General features: G+C 39.0%; 1 protein-coding gene across 1 annotated transcript in view; it reads right to left on the reverse strand.

The window, feature by feature from the left end:
* Positions 1 to 9,563: 9,563 nt before the first annotated feature.
* LOC147009515 (uncharacterized) overlaps positions 9,564 to 22,428 on the reverse strand; it is a 52,855-nt gene continuing 39,990 nt past the window's right edge. Inside the window, exons 4-6 of the mRNA XM_085861193.1 lie at positions 17,728 to 17,871; positions 11,355 to 11,609; positions 9,564 to 11,132 (exon numbers count right to left, since the gene is read on the reverse strand). Of these exons, the coding sequence (XP_085717319.1) occupies positions 10,153 to 11,132; positions 11,355 to 11,609; positions 17,728 to 17,871 (1,379 nt within the window). The 3' untranslated portion in view covers positions 9,564 to 10,152. The remainder of the gene's footprint in view (positions 11,133 to 11,354; positions 11,610 to 17,727; positions 17,872 to 22,428) is intronic.

Consider the following 22,428-nt stretch of genomic DNA (forward strand, 5'->3'; position numbering starts at 1 on the left):
GGCTAATCAGAGATGGTTTGTATACCTTGTCGAGGCTCGTGTGAGAGCTAACACACAACGCACATCAAGGGGGCATGAGACAAGAGGGGCGGGAGTGGGAGGGACAAAACAGTGGGGAACAGACACATTAGGAGATCTGTGGAAGGGAGAGGGATGGGGAACATGGCGAATAGAAGATGGACATTACAGGGACTTTCAGGAAGGAAAGCAGGGAATTTGAAGGAAGTGGGCTTGGGTGGGTTATCGGGGAGAGAAAAGATCAAGGATTTGGATGGGGGATGACAAGAGGTGGTGGTGAACAGCTGTTTTGAAAGCCTGGAGGGAAGAATGGGAAAGAATAGAGTGAGGGAGTTTATTCCAAAGGCAGGAAAAAAGAGGAATGAAAGAGTGAAGGTGAGCAGTGATTCGTGATTTTGGTAGTTTTACCAGAAGGGGGTTGTTGGCTGACCTTGAGCACCCTGAGGAAATGTGGTGGGGACAAATCGCACAGAGAGCAGGGTGGGGCAAGGATGGAGAGGAGTCGGTAGAAGACAGAAAGACCACCAACCAACCTGCGGTGAATGAGTGAGAGGCCCAAAGACTCAGCCTCATTGCAGGAGATGCCGATGATCCGAAATGTCCTGGTTTCTACAGCGTCAAGCCGAGAAAGGTGGGAGGCAGGAGCACCAGCCCAGAGGGGAGAGCAGTACTCCATCAGGCTAGCGACAAATGCTTTGTAAGTGGTCAGGAGCTCAGGAGGGCCGGGGAAGGACTTCGCACGACGGAGGATTCCCAGTCGGAGACTGACTTTGGAGGCGAGCTTTGAAATGTGGCTTTCCCAGGAAAGGTCATGGCAGATAGTGAGACCCAGAACCTTGAAAGAAAGGACTTCTTCCAGAGGATTGTTGAGAAAGTGGATGGGTGGGTTTTCTCAACGGTCCTTTCGAAGACATAGTGAGAATGTGAGATTTGTCCAGATTGAAAGACATGTTCCATGTGTTGGACCAGTTTGTGATTTTATCCAGATCTGCAGTGAGCGAAGAAGCTGCTGCTTGCCAGTCTGAGGGATGACCGATGGTACGGCAGAGGGTGGAGTCGTTGGCAAAGAGAAATAGAGGATTTTCCAGAGAGTCGGAGAGATCATTAATAAAAACCAGAAAAAGAACAGGGCCCAGAACGCTACCTTGAGGAACTCCAGCCTGGACAGGAAGAGGGGATGAAAGAACTCCATTTAGGGCCACACGTTGACTGCGGCAGGAGAGGAAGTCTGCGAGCCATGAGTAGAGATGGCCTTGGATACCATGGGAAGAGAGTTTGGTGAGTAGGGCAGGGTGCCAGACTGTGTCAAAAGCACGTGATATGTCCAGGGAAACCGCTCGGATTTCCTGTCTGGCATTGAGGACCTCCATCCATTGTTGGGAGAGCAGAAGCAGCATATCCAGGGTAGAGTGACCTAGTCTGAAACCAAATTGATGATCGGAAATCAAGCCATTGAAGAAGAGGAAGGATTTCATGTCTGAAGTGATGATGGATTCCATAACCTTGCTGATGATTGGCAGAAGGCTGATTGGTCTGTAGTTGCAGGGATCTGTTTTTGCACCTTTTTTATGCAGGGCAATGATGTTTGCAGATTTCCAAGCAGATGGCAGATGACCTTGGGCAAATGAGAGGGTGAATAGAACAGAGAGTGGGTGAGCAAGAGCAGAAGAGCAGGCTTTGAGGACATGTGGGCTGATGCCGTCTGGACCGGTTGAACAATACTCCCACTGTACTTAAGCCATTCATGCCTTTGACCAGTAAATGTAAATGTGTATATGTCTGGACAGAGTAGGTGTGCTGCAGCAATAATTTCAACCTCTGTAGCCCATTTGTTTCATTTTAGAGGCTATTACATACTCAATTGTTCCTTCAGAGAGCTAAGTGTCAAATATATGTTGATTTTGTTCCAAATGCTGAACAACAGTTGTTCTCATTGCTGCATGGTAAACTTCAGATCCAGTAATGACAAAAGACAAGCGATGGAAAAAACAATTCCCATCACCAATTATGCTCTTAATAACACCTGGTTTTGTGATTGGTAAACTTGAGTGTGTTGATTGATGTCCATGAATTAAAGACAGATTCAGTTGTAAACATTTTGAAAGTTGTCAAGTCTATTGGTCTGAATTTAAAAGGCTCAAAAGATAATTGAGTGATATTGCAGTCTGTTTGTTACGTACATAATAGATTTGAAGTTGAAATTTTGCCTTTGAAACTTTGATCATTCCAAGTTTTTTTTACTGGCTGTTTTTCTTTCAGTTGTTCATTATCTGTGTTTCCCATTGATTTCCTATCATGATCTGTGTTTTTCAAGTTTTTTGTCTCATGTTCTGCATTTTCTAAGTTCTCAGGTTCTGTGTTTCTGGATGATTTTGTATGACGTTCTGATATTTCCAATGATTTTCTTCAACAAATATGGGAAACTTTTCTCTGAAATGTATTAAACTTTATCTGGCACAAAACACAAAATGATTTTTTTTTATTGCACCGGATTGAAAGACCGGTGCAGTCTGGAGTTCACATTCACTGTCAAATCTGAACATTTGATACACTGCCATACTGCAAATGCAGTATCATTTTTTTATTTGTAAATTATGATGGCATCACAATTGTAACAGTGCATGTACAATGGTATTTATCAACATTATGCAATAATACATTACCTCCTTGCCTTGCCATGAGAAATGCATCTAAAAGAAAAAGTAATATGTCATGTTTTGACTTCACAAAAATTGAGTCTCTGAAAAAGGTGGACCAACAAAATTTATTTCATTTGGACTTCATTGCATCCCTAGTACACATATTAAATGAATGGCAAGCGTCTAGTATAAACAGGCGATCATTGGGTGGCTTTGACACCATCTTAGGTTGAAATTTAAAAAAAAAAAAATTATAAGCATTTGTTAATTTCAACTTCACGGCACCAATAGTATACCCCAAAGGAACCTCCATGCCAAATATCAGCATCCTAGTGCACATATCCATGAATGACAAGCTTCTAAATAACTTGCACTAAAAACTTTAACGTTGATGTGCTACAAAAAAGTTAAGTTCAAAACAGGTCAAAATTTTTTTACATTTGAAATTATTTTTTAATTTCAACTTCACTACATCAATAATATACCGCAAAGAAAACTCCATGCCAAATATCAGCATCCTAGTACACATATTAAATGAATGGAAAGCTTCTAAATAACTTGCACCAAAAACTTTAACATTTTCACGCTCACGCTGACGCTCACGCCAGGGGTATCGCTATATAGCTCTCTGTTCTTCGAACAGGCGAGCGAATAAAAAACAGAAAGGCATTAACTTAAAGTGCACATATTAATGTGTACTTAAAGTACACTGAACTTAAAGGGCTCAAAAGATACTTGAGTGATACTGCAGTCTGTTTGTTGTGTACATAATGGATTTGAAGTTAAAATTTTGCCTTTGAAACTTTGATCATTCCAAGATTTTTTGACTGGCTGTTTTTCTTTCAGTTGCTCATTATCTGTGTTTCCCATTGATTTCCTCTCATGTTCTGTTTTTCCAAACAATTTTCTATCATGATCTGTGTTTTTCAAGTTTTTTGTCTTGTGTTCTGCATTTTCTAAGTTCTCAGGTTCTGTGTTGCTGGATGATTTTGTATGACGTTCTGATATTTCCAATGATTTTTTTGAACAAATATGGGAAACTTTTCTCTGAAATGTACTAAACTTTTTCTGGCACAAAACACAAAATGTACATTTATGGCTGGCTAAAGTTTTTTCACCCACATATATTTTAAAACACTTGTCACATTTGAATGATTGTTTCAAACAGTTGTGTGAACAAATATGGGAAACTTTTCTCTGAAATGTACTTAACCTTTTCTGGCACAAAACACAAAATACATTTTTGGCTGGCTAAAGTTTTTTCACCCGCATATATTTTAAAACACTTGTCACACTTGAATGATTGTTTCAAACAGTTGTGTTTGTTCAAGTTTTCTCTCCTGGTGAATGAAGTGCTACATTTTTCGCAGTACAAACATGAATGTCTCTGAAAATTTACTCCAGATTTGTACGTTTTTCCACACATGTTGCAAAAAAACCTTTTTCCATTATATGAATTGGCTCCTTGATTTCCAAGAAGATATGAACAGGTTCTTTGCCCTGAAATAAAAAAATAACAAATTCACAAATACCAAATAAACACACTGAGAAAATATTTTGTGCCAAAAATACTGAAGTACCTTCTATGAATTTACCAAAAAACTTTCAGTAAATGACTTTTTTGTTAATTTTTTGTAATTGAATTAAGATAAACAAATATTAATTAAGGTCATATACACATTGTGCCAGTTTTATTGGTTGAAGAAATCGGAGTAATGTTGTATATCACTGACCTGCAGTAAGAAACTGGCAACTTTCTGACATTATGTATAAACACTGCAGGTATGCCAATTATATTGCAACTGTTGTGACCATTATTTAAACCCAGTATGTGAGAAGCATGTGATTTGTGAGTAATAACTGTAAGAAAGGAATATGTAAACACATCATAGAGTCATCAGAAAAATTAAACTGGTATCAATATTGTCGTACAATATGTTGTGTTTTACAGACCAACCTATGGCCTGCAAATTAGTATGGCAATCTGAAATGAAGGAACTGGTATCAATATTGTCAGTAAAACAAAATAGGAACAAAAGTCTGATTTTTCAACATATGTTGTGTTATATAGCCTGACCCATGGCTTGCAAATTAGTATGGTAATCTGAAATGAAGGACAACATGACCACCACCATCTAGAAGGATGCAAAAATATTAATAATACAATGCTGAAAATGGAAAGTGACATCCAGAGAGCAGATCATGTTACAGTGGCAGCATTATTAATGAAAAAGTCGAACTACCATGCAGTGACATTTTTTATTTGTAAATTATGATGGGATCACAATTATAACAGTGCATGTGCAATGGTATTTATCAACATTATGCAATAATACATTACCTACTTGCCTTGCCATGAGAAATGCATCTAAAAGAAAAAGTAATATGTCGTGTTTTGACTTCACAAGTATTGAATCTCTGAAAAAGGTGGACCAACAAAAAAAAATTTCATTTGGACTTCATTGCATCCCTAATACACATATTAAATGAATGGCAAGCGTCTAGTATAAACAGGCGAGCATTGAATGGCTTTGACACCATCTTCGGTTGAAATTAAAAAAAAAAATTAAAATCATTTGTTAATTTCAACTTCACGACACCAATAGTATACCCCAAAGGAACCTCCATGCCTAATATCAGCATCCTAGTACACATATTAAATGAATGGCAAGCTTCTAAATAACTTGCACCAAAAACTTTAATGTTGATGTGTTACAAAAAGGTTAAGATCAAAACAGGTCAAAAATTTCAAAAATTTGAAATTATTTTTTAATTTCAACTTCATGACATCAATAATATACCCCAAAGGAACCTCCATGCCAAATATCAGCATTCTAGTACACATATTAAATGAATAGAAAGCTTCTAAATAACTTGGACCAAAAACTTTAACATTTTCACGCTCACGCCAGGGGTATCGCTATCGCTCTCTGTTCTTCGAACAGGCGAGCTAATAAAAAAACAGAAAGGCATTAAATTAAAGTGCACATATTAATGTGTACTTAAAGTACACTGAACTTAAAGGGCTCAAAAGATACTTGAGTTATACTGCAGTCTGTTTGTTGCGTACATAATGGATTTGAAGTTAAAATTTTGCCTTTGAAACTTTGATCATTCCAAGATTTTTTGACTGGCTGTTTTTCGTTCAGTTGCTCATTATCTGTGTTTCCCATTGATTTCCTCTCATGTTCTGTTTTTCCAAACAATTTTCTATCATGATCTGTGTTTTTCAAGTTTTTTGTCTTATGTTCTGCATTTTCTAATTTCTCAGGTTCTGTGTTTCTGGATGATTTTGTATGACGTTCTGATATTTCCAATGAATTTTTTGAACAAATATGGGAAACTTTTCTCTGAAATGTACTAAACTTTTTCTGGCACAAAACACAAAATGTACATTTATGGCTGGCTAAAGTTTTTTCACCCGCATATATTTTAAAACACTTGTCACATTTGAATGATTGTTTCAAACAGTTGTGTGAACAAATATGGGAAACTTTTCTCTGAAATGTACTTAACCTTTTCTGGCACAAAACACAAAATGTACATTTATGGCTGGCTAAAGTTTTTTCACCCGCATATATTTTAAAACACTTGTCACACTTGAATGATTGTTTCAAACAGTTGTGTTTGTTCAAGTTTTCTCTCCTGGTGAATGAAGTGCTACATTTTTCGCAGTACAAACACGAATGTCTCTGAAAATTGACTCCAGATTTGTACATTTTTCCACACATGTTGCAAAAAAACCTTTTTCCATTATATGAATTGGCTCCTTGATTTCCAAGAAGATATGAACAGGTTCTTTGCCCTGAAATAAAAAAATAACAAATTCACAAATACCAAATAAACACACTGAGAAAATATTTTGTGCCAAAAATACTGAAGTACCTTCTATGAATTTACCAAAAAACTTTCAGTAAATAAAATGACTTTTTTGATAATTTATTGTAATTGAATTAAGATAAAGAAATATTAATTAAGGTCATATACACATAGTGCCAGTTTTATTGGTTGAAGAAATTGGAGTAATGTTGTACATCACTGACCTGCAGTAAGAAACTGGCAACTTTCTGACATTATGTATAAACACTGCAGGTATGCCAATTATATTGCAACTGTTGTGACCATGGTTTAAACCCAGTAGGTGAGAAGCATGTGATTTGTGAGTAATAACTGTAAGAAAGGAATATGTAAACACATCATAGAGTCATCAGAAAAATTAAACTGGTATCAGTATTGTCATACAATATGTTGTGTTTTATAGACCAACCTAAGGCCTGCAAATTAGTATGGAATCTGAAATGAAGGAACTGGTGTCAATATTGTCAGTAAAACGAAATAGGAAAAAAAGTATGATTTTTCAACATATGTTGTGTTATATAGCCTGACCCATGGCTTGCAAATTAGTATGGTAATCTGAAATGAAGGACAACATGACCACCACCATCAAGAAGGATGCAAAAATATTATTGATACAATGCTGAAAATGGAAAGTGACATCCAGAGAGCAGATCATGTTACAGTGGCAGCATTATTAATGAATAAGTCGAACAACTTAAAGATTAATTATTAATACAATGATTTTTTTTTTGATTTTTTTTATTGCACCGGATTGAAAGACCGGTGCAGTCTGGAGTTCACATTCACTGTCAAATCTGAACATTTGATACACTGCCATACTGCAAATGCAGTATCATTTTTTATTTGTAAATTATGATGGCATCACAATTATAACAGTGCATGTGCAATGGTATTTATCAACATTATGCAATAATACATTACCTACTTGCTTTGCCATGAGAAATGCATCTAAAAGAAAAAGTAATATGTAGTGTTTTGACTTCACAAATATTGAGTCTCTGAAAAAGGTGGACCAACAAAATTTATTTCATTTGGACTTCAATGCATCCCCAGTACACATATTAAATGAATGGCAAGTGTCTTGTATAAACAGGCGAGCATTGGGTGGCTTTGACACCATCTTAGGTTGAAATTAAAAAAAACTCAAAATTATTTGTTAATTTCAACTTCATGACACCAATAGTATACCCCAAAGGAACCTCCATGCCAAATAACAGCATCCTAGTACACATATTAAATGAATGGCAAGCTTCTAAATAACTTGCACCAAAAACTTTAACGTTGATATGCTACAACAAAGTTAAGTTCAAAACAGGTCAAAAATTTAAAACATTTGATTTTTTTTTTATTTCAACTTCAGGACACCAATAGTATACTCCAAAGGAACCTCCATGCCAAATATCAGCATCCTAGTACACATATTAATGAATGGCAAGCTTCTAAATAACTTGCACCAAAAACGTTAACGTTGATGTGCTACAAAAAAGTTAAGTTCAAAACAGGTCAAAAATTTAAAAGATTTGAAATTAATTTTCAGTTTCAACTTCACTACATCAATAATATACCCCAAAGGAACCTCCCTGCCATATATCAGCATCTTACTACACATATTAATGAATGGCAAGCTTCTAAATAACTTGCACCAAAAACTTTAACGTTGATGTGCTTCAAAAAAGTTAAGTTCAAAACAGGTCAAAAATTTAAAACACTTGAATTTTTTTCATTTCAACTTCACTACATCAATAATATACCCCAAAGGAACCTCCCTGCCAAATATCAGCATCCTAGTACACATATTAAATGAATGGCAGCTCTAAATAACTTGCACCAAAAACTTTAACATTTTCACGCTCACGCTGACGCTCACGTCGGGGGTATCGCTTTTGCTCTCTGTTCTTCGAACAGGCGAGGTAAAAAAAAATTAAAATCTGGACTGTGGGAAAGTCATATAATTTATGATTTGTCTCCCAATGTTGTTTTTATACTCGTAGCATATTCAAAATAGTTGTACTCATGTGCGTTGCAGTGTCCCATCATATACACTTTTATCTGGCACATTTCCAGGTCAACAGCAACATCCATTTCCAATTTTTACCCCATGCACATGAAGCAATTGGTTCACTTTGTTTGCCTGTCTGTCTGTCTACAGACATCAGTCTGTGACCGAGGAACTAATTAATTTCAATTGATCGTTATATTTCGAACACTGTAGAACATGAATCGGAACACGGACCTGCAGTTTAGCAGTCCTGTACTATGGATCTGAATTTGGCAAAATGTATGGAATCTCGTCCCCAGCATGCATGCGCACACAGGAGTAAGGTAACATTTTAGTTTCTCTGCCTGACTGGCAGTCAAACAAAATTTAAACAGTAAACAGGAAACTTACTGTTTTGAGGGACGTCATAAAGGACACAAACAACAGGCATGAATAACTAACTTAATGTGTTAAATTAGGTGGCGTAAAAAGATGCTGCATCAATGGCAGTAAATTTTCAAAACACGTTTTTTTTTTCCACATCCTTTGAAAAATCTTTATTTTATTTCCATTGAATTACATACTTGAACACTGGAGAACACAAATCGCCTTGTTATCACTTCCGTAAACCTCAAGTTGTGCAGTACATGGACAAAATATTATGGCATTTGACTCCATCTTAACCAATTCAATTTTCCATTTGCGCTCTCAGTGTTGGGGGATATCAACATTCACACAAAATTGCGGAAATATACATATCATGCTCGGAAACGCAGAGCAAGAGTTTAAAAGAGCCTTCTCATGTCCTTTTTCTCAAGACTGTGTGGAGTAAGGTGTTCTATGAACGCTCTAGTTACTCTTGCCAGAGGAGGGAGTATTGCATTTGAGTCTGTTTGTTTGTCTGTCTATCTTTATTTGTCTGCACATCATGTGCCAATGTAGACCACAATTTTTACATGTTATCTTTTTCACCTGAGTACCTGTATAAAGTATGTACAATTAGAATGTGAGTACGTCTATAAAGTATGGACTCCAAAACCTCACAAATCCTTACTTTCATTCATGGACCGGTGTGTGTGTGTGTGTGTGTGTGTGTGTGTGTGTGTGTGTGTGTGTGTGTGTGTGTGTGTGTGTGTGTGTGTGTGTGTCGTGCTACTCTTACAGTTCTGAACCAATTACATCCAGACTTGCTGCAGAGGATCAGCATGACCCAAAGTCCTGGTTGAGGGTCTGCAATCTTTGATTGCTTTTTCTAGTTTGACATGTTTTACGTCTTTTGTTGAATTATTTGCCCTGGGGTAACTTCTCTCTGGTCCCTCGCCGGTTGTTGTCTGACTTCATTAGTTATTTCCTTTATGCCCACTTTTGTTTGGTATTTGTAGACTTTGTACAACCACGATGATCTTTTAGGTAAAACTGTGTTTGCTTTTTAAGTTATTTTTGACTTTTTCAGTTGGTCCTCGAAATGTTTTCCTTTTCCGTGTATCCCAAATACCTCATGCGTGAAAGATATTGGTACTTTTCAATAAAGGATGGTCTCTTTCTCTGTGGATCAGCTCACTTCTTTAGAAACCCATTATGTTCATCTGGAGCTTTGCTTGTGCTGGTTTTGGAGTCAGGCGGTACCTCTTCAGGTTCTTGCTTCGGTATGGAGCTGTCTCATCGTGAGTTTGAGGTCTTCGCTTTTGTGTGAATTTTTTCATGTCTCTTCATTGATGAGGAAGTTGAAAAATCCTTACTGCAAACAGTGCACGTGTGTGGCTTTCCTCCACTGTGTATTTTTATATGTTGATATAAGTGTGAGGAATGACCAAACACCTTGCTGCAAACAAGACACTTGAACGGCTTCTCTCCTGTATGTACTCGTTGATGATTCTTCAAAGTTTCCAAAAGACCGAAGGCCTTGAGACACACAGAACATTTGTGTGGTTTCTCTCCTGTGTGTATTTTTTGATGTCGATACAAATGTGACAAACGCACAAAATCCTTGCTGCAAACGGAGCACTTGTGTGGCTTTTCTCCGCTGTGTATTTTTTGATGTTGATATAAATGTGAGGACTGACCAAAATCCTTGTTGCACAAAGAGCAATTGTATGGCTTTCCTCCACTGTGTGTTTTTCGATGTTGACAAAAATACGAGGGAGAAGCAAAATCCTTGTTGCAAACAGAACACTTGTACGGCTGTTCTCCCGTATGAGTTCTTAGATGAATCTTTAAGCCGAGTGATCGAAGAAAGGCTTTAAAACACACGGAACACTTGTAGGGCTTCTCTCCTGTGTGTATTTTGTGATGCCTTCTTAATGTTGTTCTGTCAGCAAATGCCTTAAGACACACGGAACATTGATAGGGCTTCTCTCCTGTGTGTATATTTCGATGATTGTGTAAATTTGTCAATTGGGTGAAGCCCTTATGGCATACGGAGCAGTTGTGAGGCTTCTCTCCTGTATGCATTCTTCGATGAATGTATAAATGGGTTGATTGAGCAAAGCCTTTATGACACACGGAACACGTGTATGGCTTCTCTCCCGTGTGTACTCGTAGATGTCCGTTCAAGTGTGATGAACGAGCAAACGCCTTTTTGCATAAAGAGCACTTGAACGGCTTCTCGCCCGTGTGACTTCTTTGATGAATTTTCAGTTCTGAGATGAAAGCAAAAGCCTTGTTGCACAAGGAGCACTTGCACAGTTTTTCTCCTGTATGCATTCTTAGATGTTTGCTTAAATGTGTCGATTGAGTAAATGCTTTAGGACACAAAGAGCACTCATAGGGTTTCTCGCCCATATGGATTCTTTGATGACCATCTAAATGTGATGAACGAGCAAATGCCTTCATACAGATAGAACACTTGTATGGCTTTTTACCTGTGTGTATTTTTTGATGTACTTTTAAGGATGATAACGTGGCGAATGATTTGTCGCACACAGAACACCTGTGTGGTCTCTCATTTAATTGGATATTGTTGAAGGTCTCTGCACAGCTTTTACAACTGCGGTTGTAAGACGCACTGCTGAACTCGTCAGTTTCTTGGCAATTGGTCCGAGTAATGTGCGGATTGAAAACTTCTGAGTAGAACAACTTGGAACAGTTGGCACAAGAAACCGGTTTCATTTGTTTCACTGGAAAGAAAAGTCACAAAAATTATCAAACATTCACATCAATTTTGAAAAGTATTGCAAAATTCACAAGTATTCCACTCAAATTATATAAGACATATCACTTTTGAGATATCCTTGTTTCAGACAGACATACAAACAAGAAAGATGTCGTGCATAGCAAGATACGTGTGAAATCCAAATAAACAATAGTTGCCATGGAAACAGCAATTTGGTAATTTGGAAAATTTGACCTATGAAGTGTTTTACATGATGGAATGTTGTGCACAATAAATTTAGTTTTTACATTTTCTAATTGCCGCCAAATAGGTATTTTACACGTTCTGGATGGCATTGACCTTCACCTTTAACTAATTTTGACCACATTTTACACACGCACATAACTGCACATGCATACAAATAAGCTGTGCAAGTTTCAATCTGATATCTTGAAAATTTTCCAAGGTTTGGGAATAACAAAATCACAAAGATATCCCATTTGATTATAATTGGGTGGCATTGTTGTCAAGGACACCGTTTTCTCTTTGCCACCTGGGGTTTTCCCCTATGTCACTAACCAAGATGAGCAGAACCTAAAAAAAAAATTTTTTAATTAATTATTTATATTTTGTGCATTCATAGCTTGGTACTAAAGTTGTTTACCAATAGGAGGCCTTTTGATAATGAGTGGTGAACCTCAATTGTTATTGCAGAAGACCCTCAGACAGAAAGTCGATCAGGGTCTAAGTGGACTTTCTCTTTATTCCAAAAGACCGAATGGTGTATAGGATCTACAGGGTCTTAAGCGTCTTTTGGGTACATAAATAGGATGTAATCAATAGACATACTGACAGGGGATGACCAAGACTTCACCTCAACGAGGGTTCATTGTCCACCTGTGATTTTTTCAGATATATATATATATATATATATATATATATATATATATATATATATATATATATATATATATATATATATATATATATATATATATATATCCAAAAGGTCCTGAATTCAAGCCCCGTTGGGCCACTGAATTAATACACCAGGGGGTTGACTCAGCCTGTCATCCTTCCGAGGTCGGTGAAATGAGTACAAGTGTACTGGGCCGGTGTATACCCCGGTTAAAATAGGTGTACCATATCCCTGTGTCGTAAGAGGCGACCAGGGTTGCGTCAGGAAGGGCATCCGGCGTAAAACATGTGCCAAATCACTATGCGGATCACACGGATGATCCGCTGTGGCGACCCCTAATGGGAGCAGCCGAAAGAAGAAGAAGAAGATATATATATATATATATATATATATATATATATATATATATATATATATATATATATATATATATATATATATATGTTACATAGATATTAAGTGAATCGGTTGAAAATTGATTATTTATGTGACTTTGACCTTTTGACCTGTTGACCTCAAAAACAATAGATTTCCGGCTTGTCACTACCTCTCGCAGGTGGTGAGGTTATGTGAAGATCGGAGTAAAAATGTGACCTGTAAGTAATTGGCATAAAGACATCCACACAGACAGAACAAATAATAGACCAAACCAACCACTAATATACTTGTGAATCTTCGATTTCACAAGTAACAAACAGATGGGGGGGGGGTGGGGAGGGGGGCATAACCTCCATCCTCCTTTGGTGACAGAGGTAAAAAGTAAGAATTTTGGATCTACCCAAATAAGTCAGACAGTATCTGTGCATACAAAAATTGCCTCAGCTAAGGTTGTTTGATTTTTTTTTCCCCCCTGGGCAGCAAATAGTAAGTTATGATATGTGGTCCTTTTATATTTTGCAAGGACTGGATAAGTGAAGGTAGAATATCAAAAATCTGTCAATCTCACTTTGGTAAAAGCAATCTTTGTGCCTCAGGCAATGATTTTCACAATTAATGTCATGCAGGTGAAGGCTAGTGTCTATCTGCATCGCAGACATGTAGAACAATGGACAAAATCAACAACAGATTGATTGGGATATACTGAAGCTGATGTTTCTGGTGTTATCCCATTGTCGGAGCAAAAGAGGGTCCATCAAAGGTTTAATGCCCCAAACTTCAGCTTCTCCTTGCTGATCACAGTTGTTAGCATACCTCCATTAACGTCCTGTTTTAGTCCAATGCTTTTCAGAGTTTTGGCCTATAACATGTCCAGAGAGGATAAGTGGGACAATTGAGTACCATTCCACCAGAGAGAACAAAAGTTCGCTGTGCTTTGAAAGTTTTGCTGAAAGTGAGAAGAAAAATCTGACCACTGGACCTGTGGCTTATCTGGACCCTGGTCTAACGCTGTAACCTAAATTTGGTAGCATTCTGACTGGTGAGTCTGGAGAGGAAGGTTTTCTAAAGGAATTTACGCAATTTTTCAAAACATTTACTAAGTCCGCCATTTTGACACTTCCGGTCAAGTGATCAGCATGGCCTTCACAATTTAACATCAGGACTCTTATCCTAATGTTGCAACCCAAATTTGGAAGCATTCTGACTGGTGGGTCTGGAGAAGAAGATTTTCGAAGGAATTTACGGGACCGCCATTTTGACACACTTCCGGTCATGTGATCGGCATGGTCTCTGCAATTTAACATCAGGACCCTGTCCTAAGGTTGTAACCCAAATTTGGTAGCATTCTGACTGGTGGGTATGGAGAAGATTTTTGAAGGAATTTATGTGATTTTATCAAAATTTAAATAAAAAACCAATGTCACCCTTAGGGTGACCCATATCTTGCCAAAAGGTGACCACGTGTGACTTCTTTAAGGTCACACTGAGGTGAACAGAGCTGCTATCCACCAGGAGCGACTCCTTGAGGAATATCTGCCTACGAGAGATTCCGACAAGAATCGTTCAACAGAGTAACCATGAAAAATATGTTTGCCTCATAACGTCACCAAATGACGTCATAATGTCTCAAGCTGGACATATCTAGAAAGCACTCATCGAGGTGTTCAATTTGAGGTACTACACGATATGGCTCCTAAAACTTGAAAATTTGACCTTGGGGTCAAATATGTTTGACCTTTGGCGCTACCCATGAAGGTCAAGGCCAATCGCCACCAAAAATTAATCAGCTGAGCGCCAGACCATGAACTATATTCCCATGAAGTTTGAAGACTATCCGATCAAAATTACTCAAAAAATTAGGGTTTCGTCGACTCCCCTGATTTGCAACAAAGTGACCTTGACCTTTGACCTTGACCTTCAAAATTTTGTGCACTGAAAGGGACCTCTATCGGCCTCTGATATGCGAAGTTACAAAAATTTCCAATGATAAATGTGCTCTGCAGAATTTTTTTTACGTGATTACAGACAAACAAACAAACAAAAAAAAACAAAAAAAAAAACAAAAACATACAAGCTGACTAACATATCTTGCAAAAACTTCGTTTTGGCAAGATAATAAGTTAGTCATTTTGACACACTTCCGGTCATGTGATCGGCATGACCCCCGCAATTTAACATCCCTACCCTGGCCGAATGTTGTAACCCAAATTCGGTAGCATTCTAGTGGATAGCAGAGGGGGTGGTGATCAGATACAAGAGAGTATTGCTACTGGTATAGATTGGGAAAAAGATTGTCAGATGTAATTTAACATGAGCAAGTGTAAGGTGTTGGGGATGGAACAGAACAATGAAAATAGAGATTACATGATGTAAGGGGTAATTTTGGAGCGTGTCACACAGGAGAAGGATCTGGGGGTGGTAATAGATACAGGAGGTAAGCAGGCAGCACAGTGCCAGGTAGCTGCAGGTAAATCGAACAGGGTTTTAGGTTGTATTTGGAGGGGGATCAATTATAAATCAGAAGAGGTGATGTTAACATCGTACAGAAATTTAGTGAGGGCCACATCTAGAATATTGTGTGCAGTTTTGGTCACCACATCTCAGGAAGGACAAAGATGCCATAGAAAGGGTTCAGCGCAGGGCTACTAGATTGATTCCTGGCTTAGCTAGACTCAGCTATGAGGAGCGGCTGAAGGAGACAGGGCTTTATACACTAGAAAGGAGGCGGTTACGAGGAGATATCATAGAGATATTTAAGATAATGAAAGGTAGAGATAAAATAAGTGTGGATGAATTATTCAACAGAGTAGACAGTGAGAAGACCAGGGGCCATAGCCTGAGAGTAAAGAAGAGGAGAGTTAAGATGGTAGTAAGGTAGGGGTCTTTCACTCAGAGAGAAGTTAATGCACAAAATGGTGTTCCTGGAAAGGTAGTGGCAGCAGAAACAGTAGATAAGTTTAAATTGGAATTATATCGGTACCTGGAAGTTATGGAGATAGAGGGGTATGGGGATGTTGATAAGACGTTTAGGTAGTTTGAGCATCGATGGGTGATTGTGTACAGAGTGCTGTTGGTGGGGGTCTTGTCAAGGTGGGGGTTGTGTGGTTGAGGTGTGTTTTTAACCAAGTCCATGCCCCCTCTGTGAGGGGAAGAAAAGGAAAAATAAAATAAAAATGTAAAAAAATACAAAAAAAATCATTAATTAAAAACTTTTTTTTTGCATTTTCTTCCTTGGATATTGTGTAGATGGGTTGGTGTGGTGTTCGTGCAGGCATCAATGGGCTGAATGGCCTCCACCTGTGTTGGATTTCCTTGTTATTCTGAGTGATGGTTCTGCAGAAGAAATATTTTGAAGAAATTCATTAAGTCGGCCATTTTGACCGATACTACTTAAATTCATGTGACCAGAATGTGGTTTGTAATCCCTGTAAACAACAGTCAGGAGAGGAACGTTGCTGCCAAATTTCAACCGGATCGGCCCAGTGGTTGACCGGAGAAGTTGAAAAAGGAGATGGACGGACGGTGTGCAATGACAATACCTTTATCTGGAATTTAAATTCCAGATAAGCTAAAAACCAAGGTATGACTTTGTCTGTTGAACAATTTGCAGTCCAGTTGTACCTATCTTTCAAGGCTCGCATGGAAATTTAGCCTCTTGTGGACATGTCATCAGGAATGGTGAGACCCACTGAGTTCTTAAGAATGAACTTCCTTCAAAGGTAAATCACTCAGTAAATATTAGTTGGCTGGTTTATCATTTCAGAGAGGTACTGTGAGTGGTTAAGACTTACCTGGATTATAAGTCATGTTACAGGCGTTGAAGCAGTTTCTGATGTTTTGTAGGTTAGCTGTGAGAGATACAACTACTGTCTTTCTGTCAATAGCCTGAGCAATTGTCCTTAGTACTTTCAAATGAGAAACTTCAACAATCAGATGCACAACTCAAGCTTAATGAAGATTGCAGCTGACTCTTTCAAATGATGGAAGGATCATAATATCCCAGAACACAATTCACAGATAATAAATCTAACAAAAACCAACTTTAGATGTAAAGACAAAGCATCTATGTTTAATACATTGTGGTAGAGGAAACAGCAGGTAAGACTTGTTGACGATGTTTGGGTCACAGATTCGCAGAACTCACTTCCACAGGAACTCATCTAAAGTTGGTGTAGGCGAGTGTAACACTGCGGAACGTAGTCGCACAATTTGGAACGTGTTGTGAGTGACCTGCGCGGCGTGATGCAACAACCTTGAATACATCTCTCATATCATATGATTAGATAGTCCTAAACTTGTCTTTAAAACTTTATGAGTCTCATTAATCTCAATTGACTCGTTATTACCCTCGCCAGAGAAGAGGGTATTGCAATTGAGTCCGTTTGTTTGTCTGTCTGTCCGCACATAATGTAGGCCACAAACGCCACCTGGTGGTTGCCAGTATTACATGTTATATTTTATCAACTCAGTACGTCTATAAAGTACATATGGAAAAACACAAAAATGCCACACAAAACAAGTCATGGCGAAGGTCTACAATCTCCAATTGCTCTTTCTAGTTTCCAATGCTATTTTGACGGAGTGAATTGGTTAAATAAAGATTTTGCAAAATTTACTTTTGTGTCTAATCAATCATGAGGAAAGTATGGAAATTTTTCTTGATATTACAAATGCAACTGAGTTAACTGTCTCGTTAATGTAAAAAAGCACACTTGGGTGCACACAATTTAATTAGATCTATAATTATGTACAGCTTGGAATTAAATCATTTCTTCCGAAAAAAACAAAGTAATAAACAAAACAAGTAAACACAGTAACTCAGTGTTCTCTGTGTAACTCAGCTTACCTTTGAGCATCTGATCAGTTTTGCTCGGCTCTGCGGAAGGAGAATCGCACGGTTCCTGTTTTACATGTTCGTTGCTCAAGGCATTCTGGGAAGCCTGAAGAAAGTTACTCTGGAAGGTCTCCATCTTCACCAGAGGAGCTTCATCTACAAGCCATGTAACATCAGTTCATTACAGGAATAAAAGGGAGAGACAAATGAATCCAAACCAAAAAGGGAGAATTTTAAAACAACTTGGTGAAACCTCAAGCACAATAAAGCATCATTTTTAATTTTTTTTTTTTGGTTTGTTTATTTATCATTTTCGAACCAAGGATCCTTTACATCCTCCCTGTTATATTTTCCTTCGAAGATCACACAGCATCTCTATCGCAGAAATGTTTTCATCATATCATGAGGTTTATAATGGAATTGATGAGGTTAATAATGGAAATGGCTTCTTTCTTGCCACCTGTCCATAGAGGCCAGCTTTGTGAAGGGAAACAGGATATTGTTTATTGATGAACACTGACCCTCATCTCAGACATAGAGCCTTGCAGATCTTTCAAAGTCATTATTGGATTAACAGTGACATCCTGAACCAATCTCCTGCTTGCCCAGCTGCTGAGTTTGGATGGGCGACCTCATCTGGGTGGAGTCTGGATGGTATGATACGTCTTCCACTTCTTAATGATGGATTTCACTGTACTCAAAAGAATAATGAGTGACTTTGAAATGTTTTTATAACCCTCTCCTGAACGGTGCTTCTCCACCACTTTATGTCTTACTTCTTTAGAAAGCTCCTTAGTATTCATGTTTGCCTCAAGGCCATAAAGACCAATGAATATTTGATCCAATGGACCAATGGGCCCACTAGTGATTAAAGTGTTGCAGTTTAAAATAACATGTGCTTATGAATGAGAAGTTAACTTGGCTGGGACGTTCATTTACATTAGTACCATACTCAATTGATTGAACACTTTCTGGTTCTGGACTTGGTCCACATGTAGGTGGAATCTGCAGCTGCTCCTTCCACCTCAATCAAAGGTAAGGTTTCCAAACCAGATCCATCACGTTTTAGTGTTATATTTTCGTTCCTGTGTTTTCGTTCAATTTTCCGTGATAAATCATACCTTGTTGTGCTACATTGTCGAATGTGTTCCTATTAAAATCTGGCCTACTCATCGAAGGATCGGCTTGTCAGCTTGTTACCCACACCAAAGGAGAGGGTATTGCATTTGGGTCTGTTTGTCCGCACAGAACACAGTCCGCGACTACTCATGCGGAATGTTTTAATCATAATTATGACCTCATAGGTCATAGGTCACGTGGTGTGGCAGCCATGTTGGAAAAACGGAAAAACTTGGGACCTCTGTATCTCTGAAGCCACACAAAGGATAAAAATTGAAACTCGGCACATGGCATGTACTCCTCATGGGGAATTAGTGATTTTTTTAATGACGTTATAGGTGCCTTCGTTATGATGTCGTAATTGCATATGTAGAATACTACAATTGATCATTATGAAAAATGTTGAGGGTCATCTTGGGATAAAATGTTCCACAGAAAAAAAATTCAGCAGCAGCCATATTGATTTTTTTTTTTTTCTAAAAAAAACCTTCAAGAATCTTCTCTGAAGTGCCTGAACAGATCAAGGCGAAACTTTACATGAATGACAGCCTATCCATGAGGAATAAAGGTTCACACATATGACATCATAGGTCACATAGTTTGGTAGCCATATTGGATTTACCCGAAAACCTATAAATATCTTCTCCAGAACGGCTGGACAAATCGAGAGAAAACTTCACAAAAATGTTCCCCAAGCCATGGGTGTATAAGTTTGAAAAGGAATAATTGATAGGTCACATGGTTTGGCAGCCACATTGGATTGAATAAAATATTAAATAATGTTTTCTCTGGAACTGCTTAATCAATCGAAGTGAAACTTCAGATTTATAATTTAATGGGGATGGGCAATACATGTTTTAAATTTCAACTTGATCGGACGAATGGTCTGGCAGCCAGCATTATTTAATTTTTTTGATATAGGTTCTTTCTGGGTTTTTTTTTTGTTTGTTTGTTTGTTTTTTTTTGAATGAGGCTCACTTGGCTGTGCCTGGATGGTTTTGAGAGAAGGAGTCGCAGCTGAAATGTGAAACCTATCCAGGTTCCTCCTGATGACTTCATCTTTGCTTTTTGCTTGTTTGAGCTCCTTTTGATGACTCCAATGCAGAACTGTACCTATTTGGACCTCCATTTTATCTGAATTGAATTTATTTGAATCCCATTCTGAATTCAATTGAATTAACATTGAAAAAAAGAACGTCATGGGTCAGGGTCAGGTGTCCAATCAAAGCAGGGCTGCATCAAAGCGGGACGTCTTGGTACCCGGTCATCACTGCCAGCAGTTATAAAGTGGCAGTTCTACTTATGTCCTTTATTAATTACGTAACACACCAGTACAAAAACGCCACACAAAACGACACAAACACCACACAAAACAAGTTCTGGCGAGGGTCTACAATCTCCAATTGCTCTTTCTATTTGTTTTTTTTTGTATACCTTGTCGAGGCTCATATGAGAGCTAACACACAAAACACAACAAGGGGTCAGGAGACAAGAGGGGCGGGAGAGGGAAGGACAAAACAGTGGGGACTAGAGACATTAGGAGATCTGTGGAAGGGAGAGGGATGGGGTGGGGAACATGGGGAATACAAGATGGACATTACAGGGACTTTCAGGACCTTACACGACAGGGAACTTTTAGGAAGGAAGGCAGGAAATTTGAAGGAGGTGGGTTTGGGGTGGAATAACGGGGGTAGAAAAGATCGTGGTTTTGGATGGGGGAAGGTAAGAGATGGTGGTGAACAGCTGTATTGAAGATCTGGAGGGAAGAATGGGATTCGAGAGTGTGGGAGTTTATTCCAAAGGTGGGAAAAAAGAGGAATGAAAGAGTGAAGGTGAGCAGTCATTCATGATTTTGGTAGTTTTACCAGAAGGGGGTTGCTGGCGGACCTTGAGCGTCCTGCAGAAATATGGAGGGGGGGGGGGACAAATCACAGACAGAGCAGGGGGCCGAGACCACAGAGGAGATGGCACAAGCCAGAAAGACCACCGACCTGCCTGCGGTGAGAGAGTGAGAGGCCCAAAGACTCACCCTCATCGCGGGAGATACCAATGATCCTCAATGCCTCGGTTTCCACAGCATGAAGCCAAGAAAGGTGAAAGGCAGGAGCACCATCCCAGAGGGGAGAGCAGCACTCCATCAGGCTGCGGCCAAAAGCTTTGTATGTGGTTAGGAGCTCACGTGGGCTGAGGAAGGACTTTGTATGACGGAGGATTCCCAGTCGGCGACTGGCTTTGGAGGCGAGGTTGGAAATGTGACTTTCCCAGGAAAGATCATGGCAGATAGTGAGACCCAGAAGCTTGAATGAAAGACTTCTTCCAGAGGATTGTTGAGAAAGTAGATGGGGGTTTTTCAAAATGGTCCTTTCAGAGAGACATAGTAAGAGTGTAAGATTTGTCAGTATTGAAAGACGTGTTGTACGTGTAGGACCAGTTTGTGATTTTAGCCAGACCTGCAGAGAGTGAAGAAGCTGCTGTTTGCCGGTCGGAGAGATGACGGATGGTACGGCAGAGGGTGGAGTCATCAGCAAAGAGATAAAGATGATTTTCCAGAGAGTCGGAGAGATCATTGATGAAAACCAGAAAAAGAACAGGGCCCAGAACACTGCATTGAGGAACTCCAGCCTGGACAGGAAGAGGGGATGAGAGAACTCCATTTAGGGCCACACGTTGACTGCAATTGGAGAGGAAGTCTGCGAGCCATGAGTGGAGATGGCCTTGAATACCATAAGAAGAGATACCATAGTTGCTTCTGTTGCTGTTTTCACCCCACATGCTTCATTTTCACTCCTTTTCTCCCAACTATTTTCATTTCTGATCTAATTTGTACATGCCCTGCATCTTATCCTTGCCCTCATTTAGCAACTATTAGGGACTCCTCTTCACAGTAATTTTACCCCCTCCCCCCCTAATGCAAGTCGAGGGCCAAATCTTCCCCATTTTTCCCTGATGCCTGAATTCATCAAGTCAGTGCGGTTATGGTCAAAGTGCCGATTGGTCCCCATGGACCGGCTCTTTCCCTCTTGTCTCTGTCCCTCTCTCTAACTCTCTCACCCTGTATTTGTGAATGCGGGGCTACACCATCCTGGATGTGGGGGGTCTTTGGGTCGCTCCTGGGAGATTGATTGGCTGTCTCAATACGGCAGGTTTGTTCACGAGAACTGTCTGGGGCTAAACAACAACAACCCCTCATTCTCACTGCATCCTTTGTTTATCTATCTCAGTCTATTTTGTCTCTCGGCCCTGCTGTTTGCATTTCCCCACTCTCTTTCTGGTCTTGCTTTTGTTCTGTTATGCCTCAATCAGTTCTGTTTTCCAAGCTCATCCATGAGCTTTTACTTTGTATCAAAAAAAAAAAATCCCAATAACACTTGTGTGGAGCTGTTGAACAGCTCCCAAGATGAAAGCAGCCAAATTAACAGGATTACCTTTTCTTAAAATTGAATGTAGCATTTAATTGAGGAAGCCAAAGCATTTAAAATGCTCTCAGTAAGCTACCATTTTTGACTGTTGGTAATCAAAGCAGGTCGGCTATATCTCTCTCTCTCTCTCTCTCTCTCTCTCTCTCTCTCTCTCTCTCTCTCTCTCTCTCTCTCT

This window comes from Eptatretus burgeri, chromosome 17 (genome assembly GCF_056783735.1).
Source record: "Eptatretus burgeri isolate ZD-2024b chromosome 17, Ebu_testis_v1, whole genome shotgun sequence".
Lineage (NCBI taxonomy): Eukaryota > Metazoa > Chordata > Myxini > Myxiniformes > Myxinidae > Eptatretus > Eptatretus burgeri.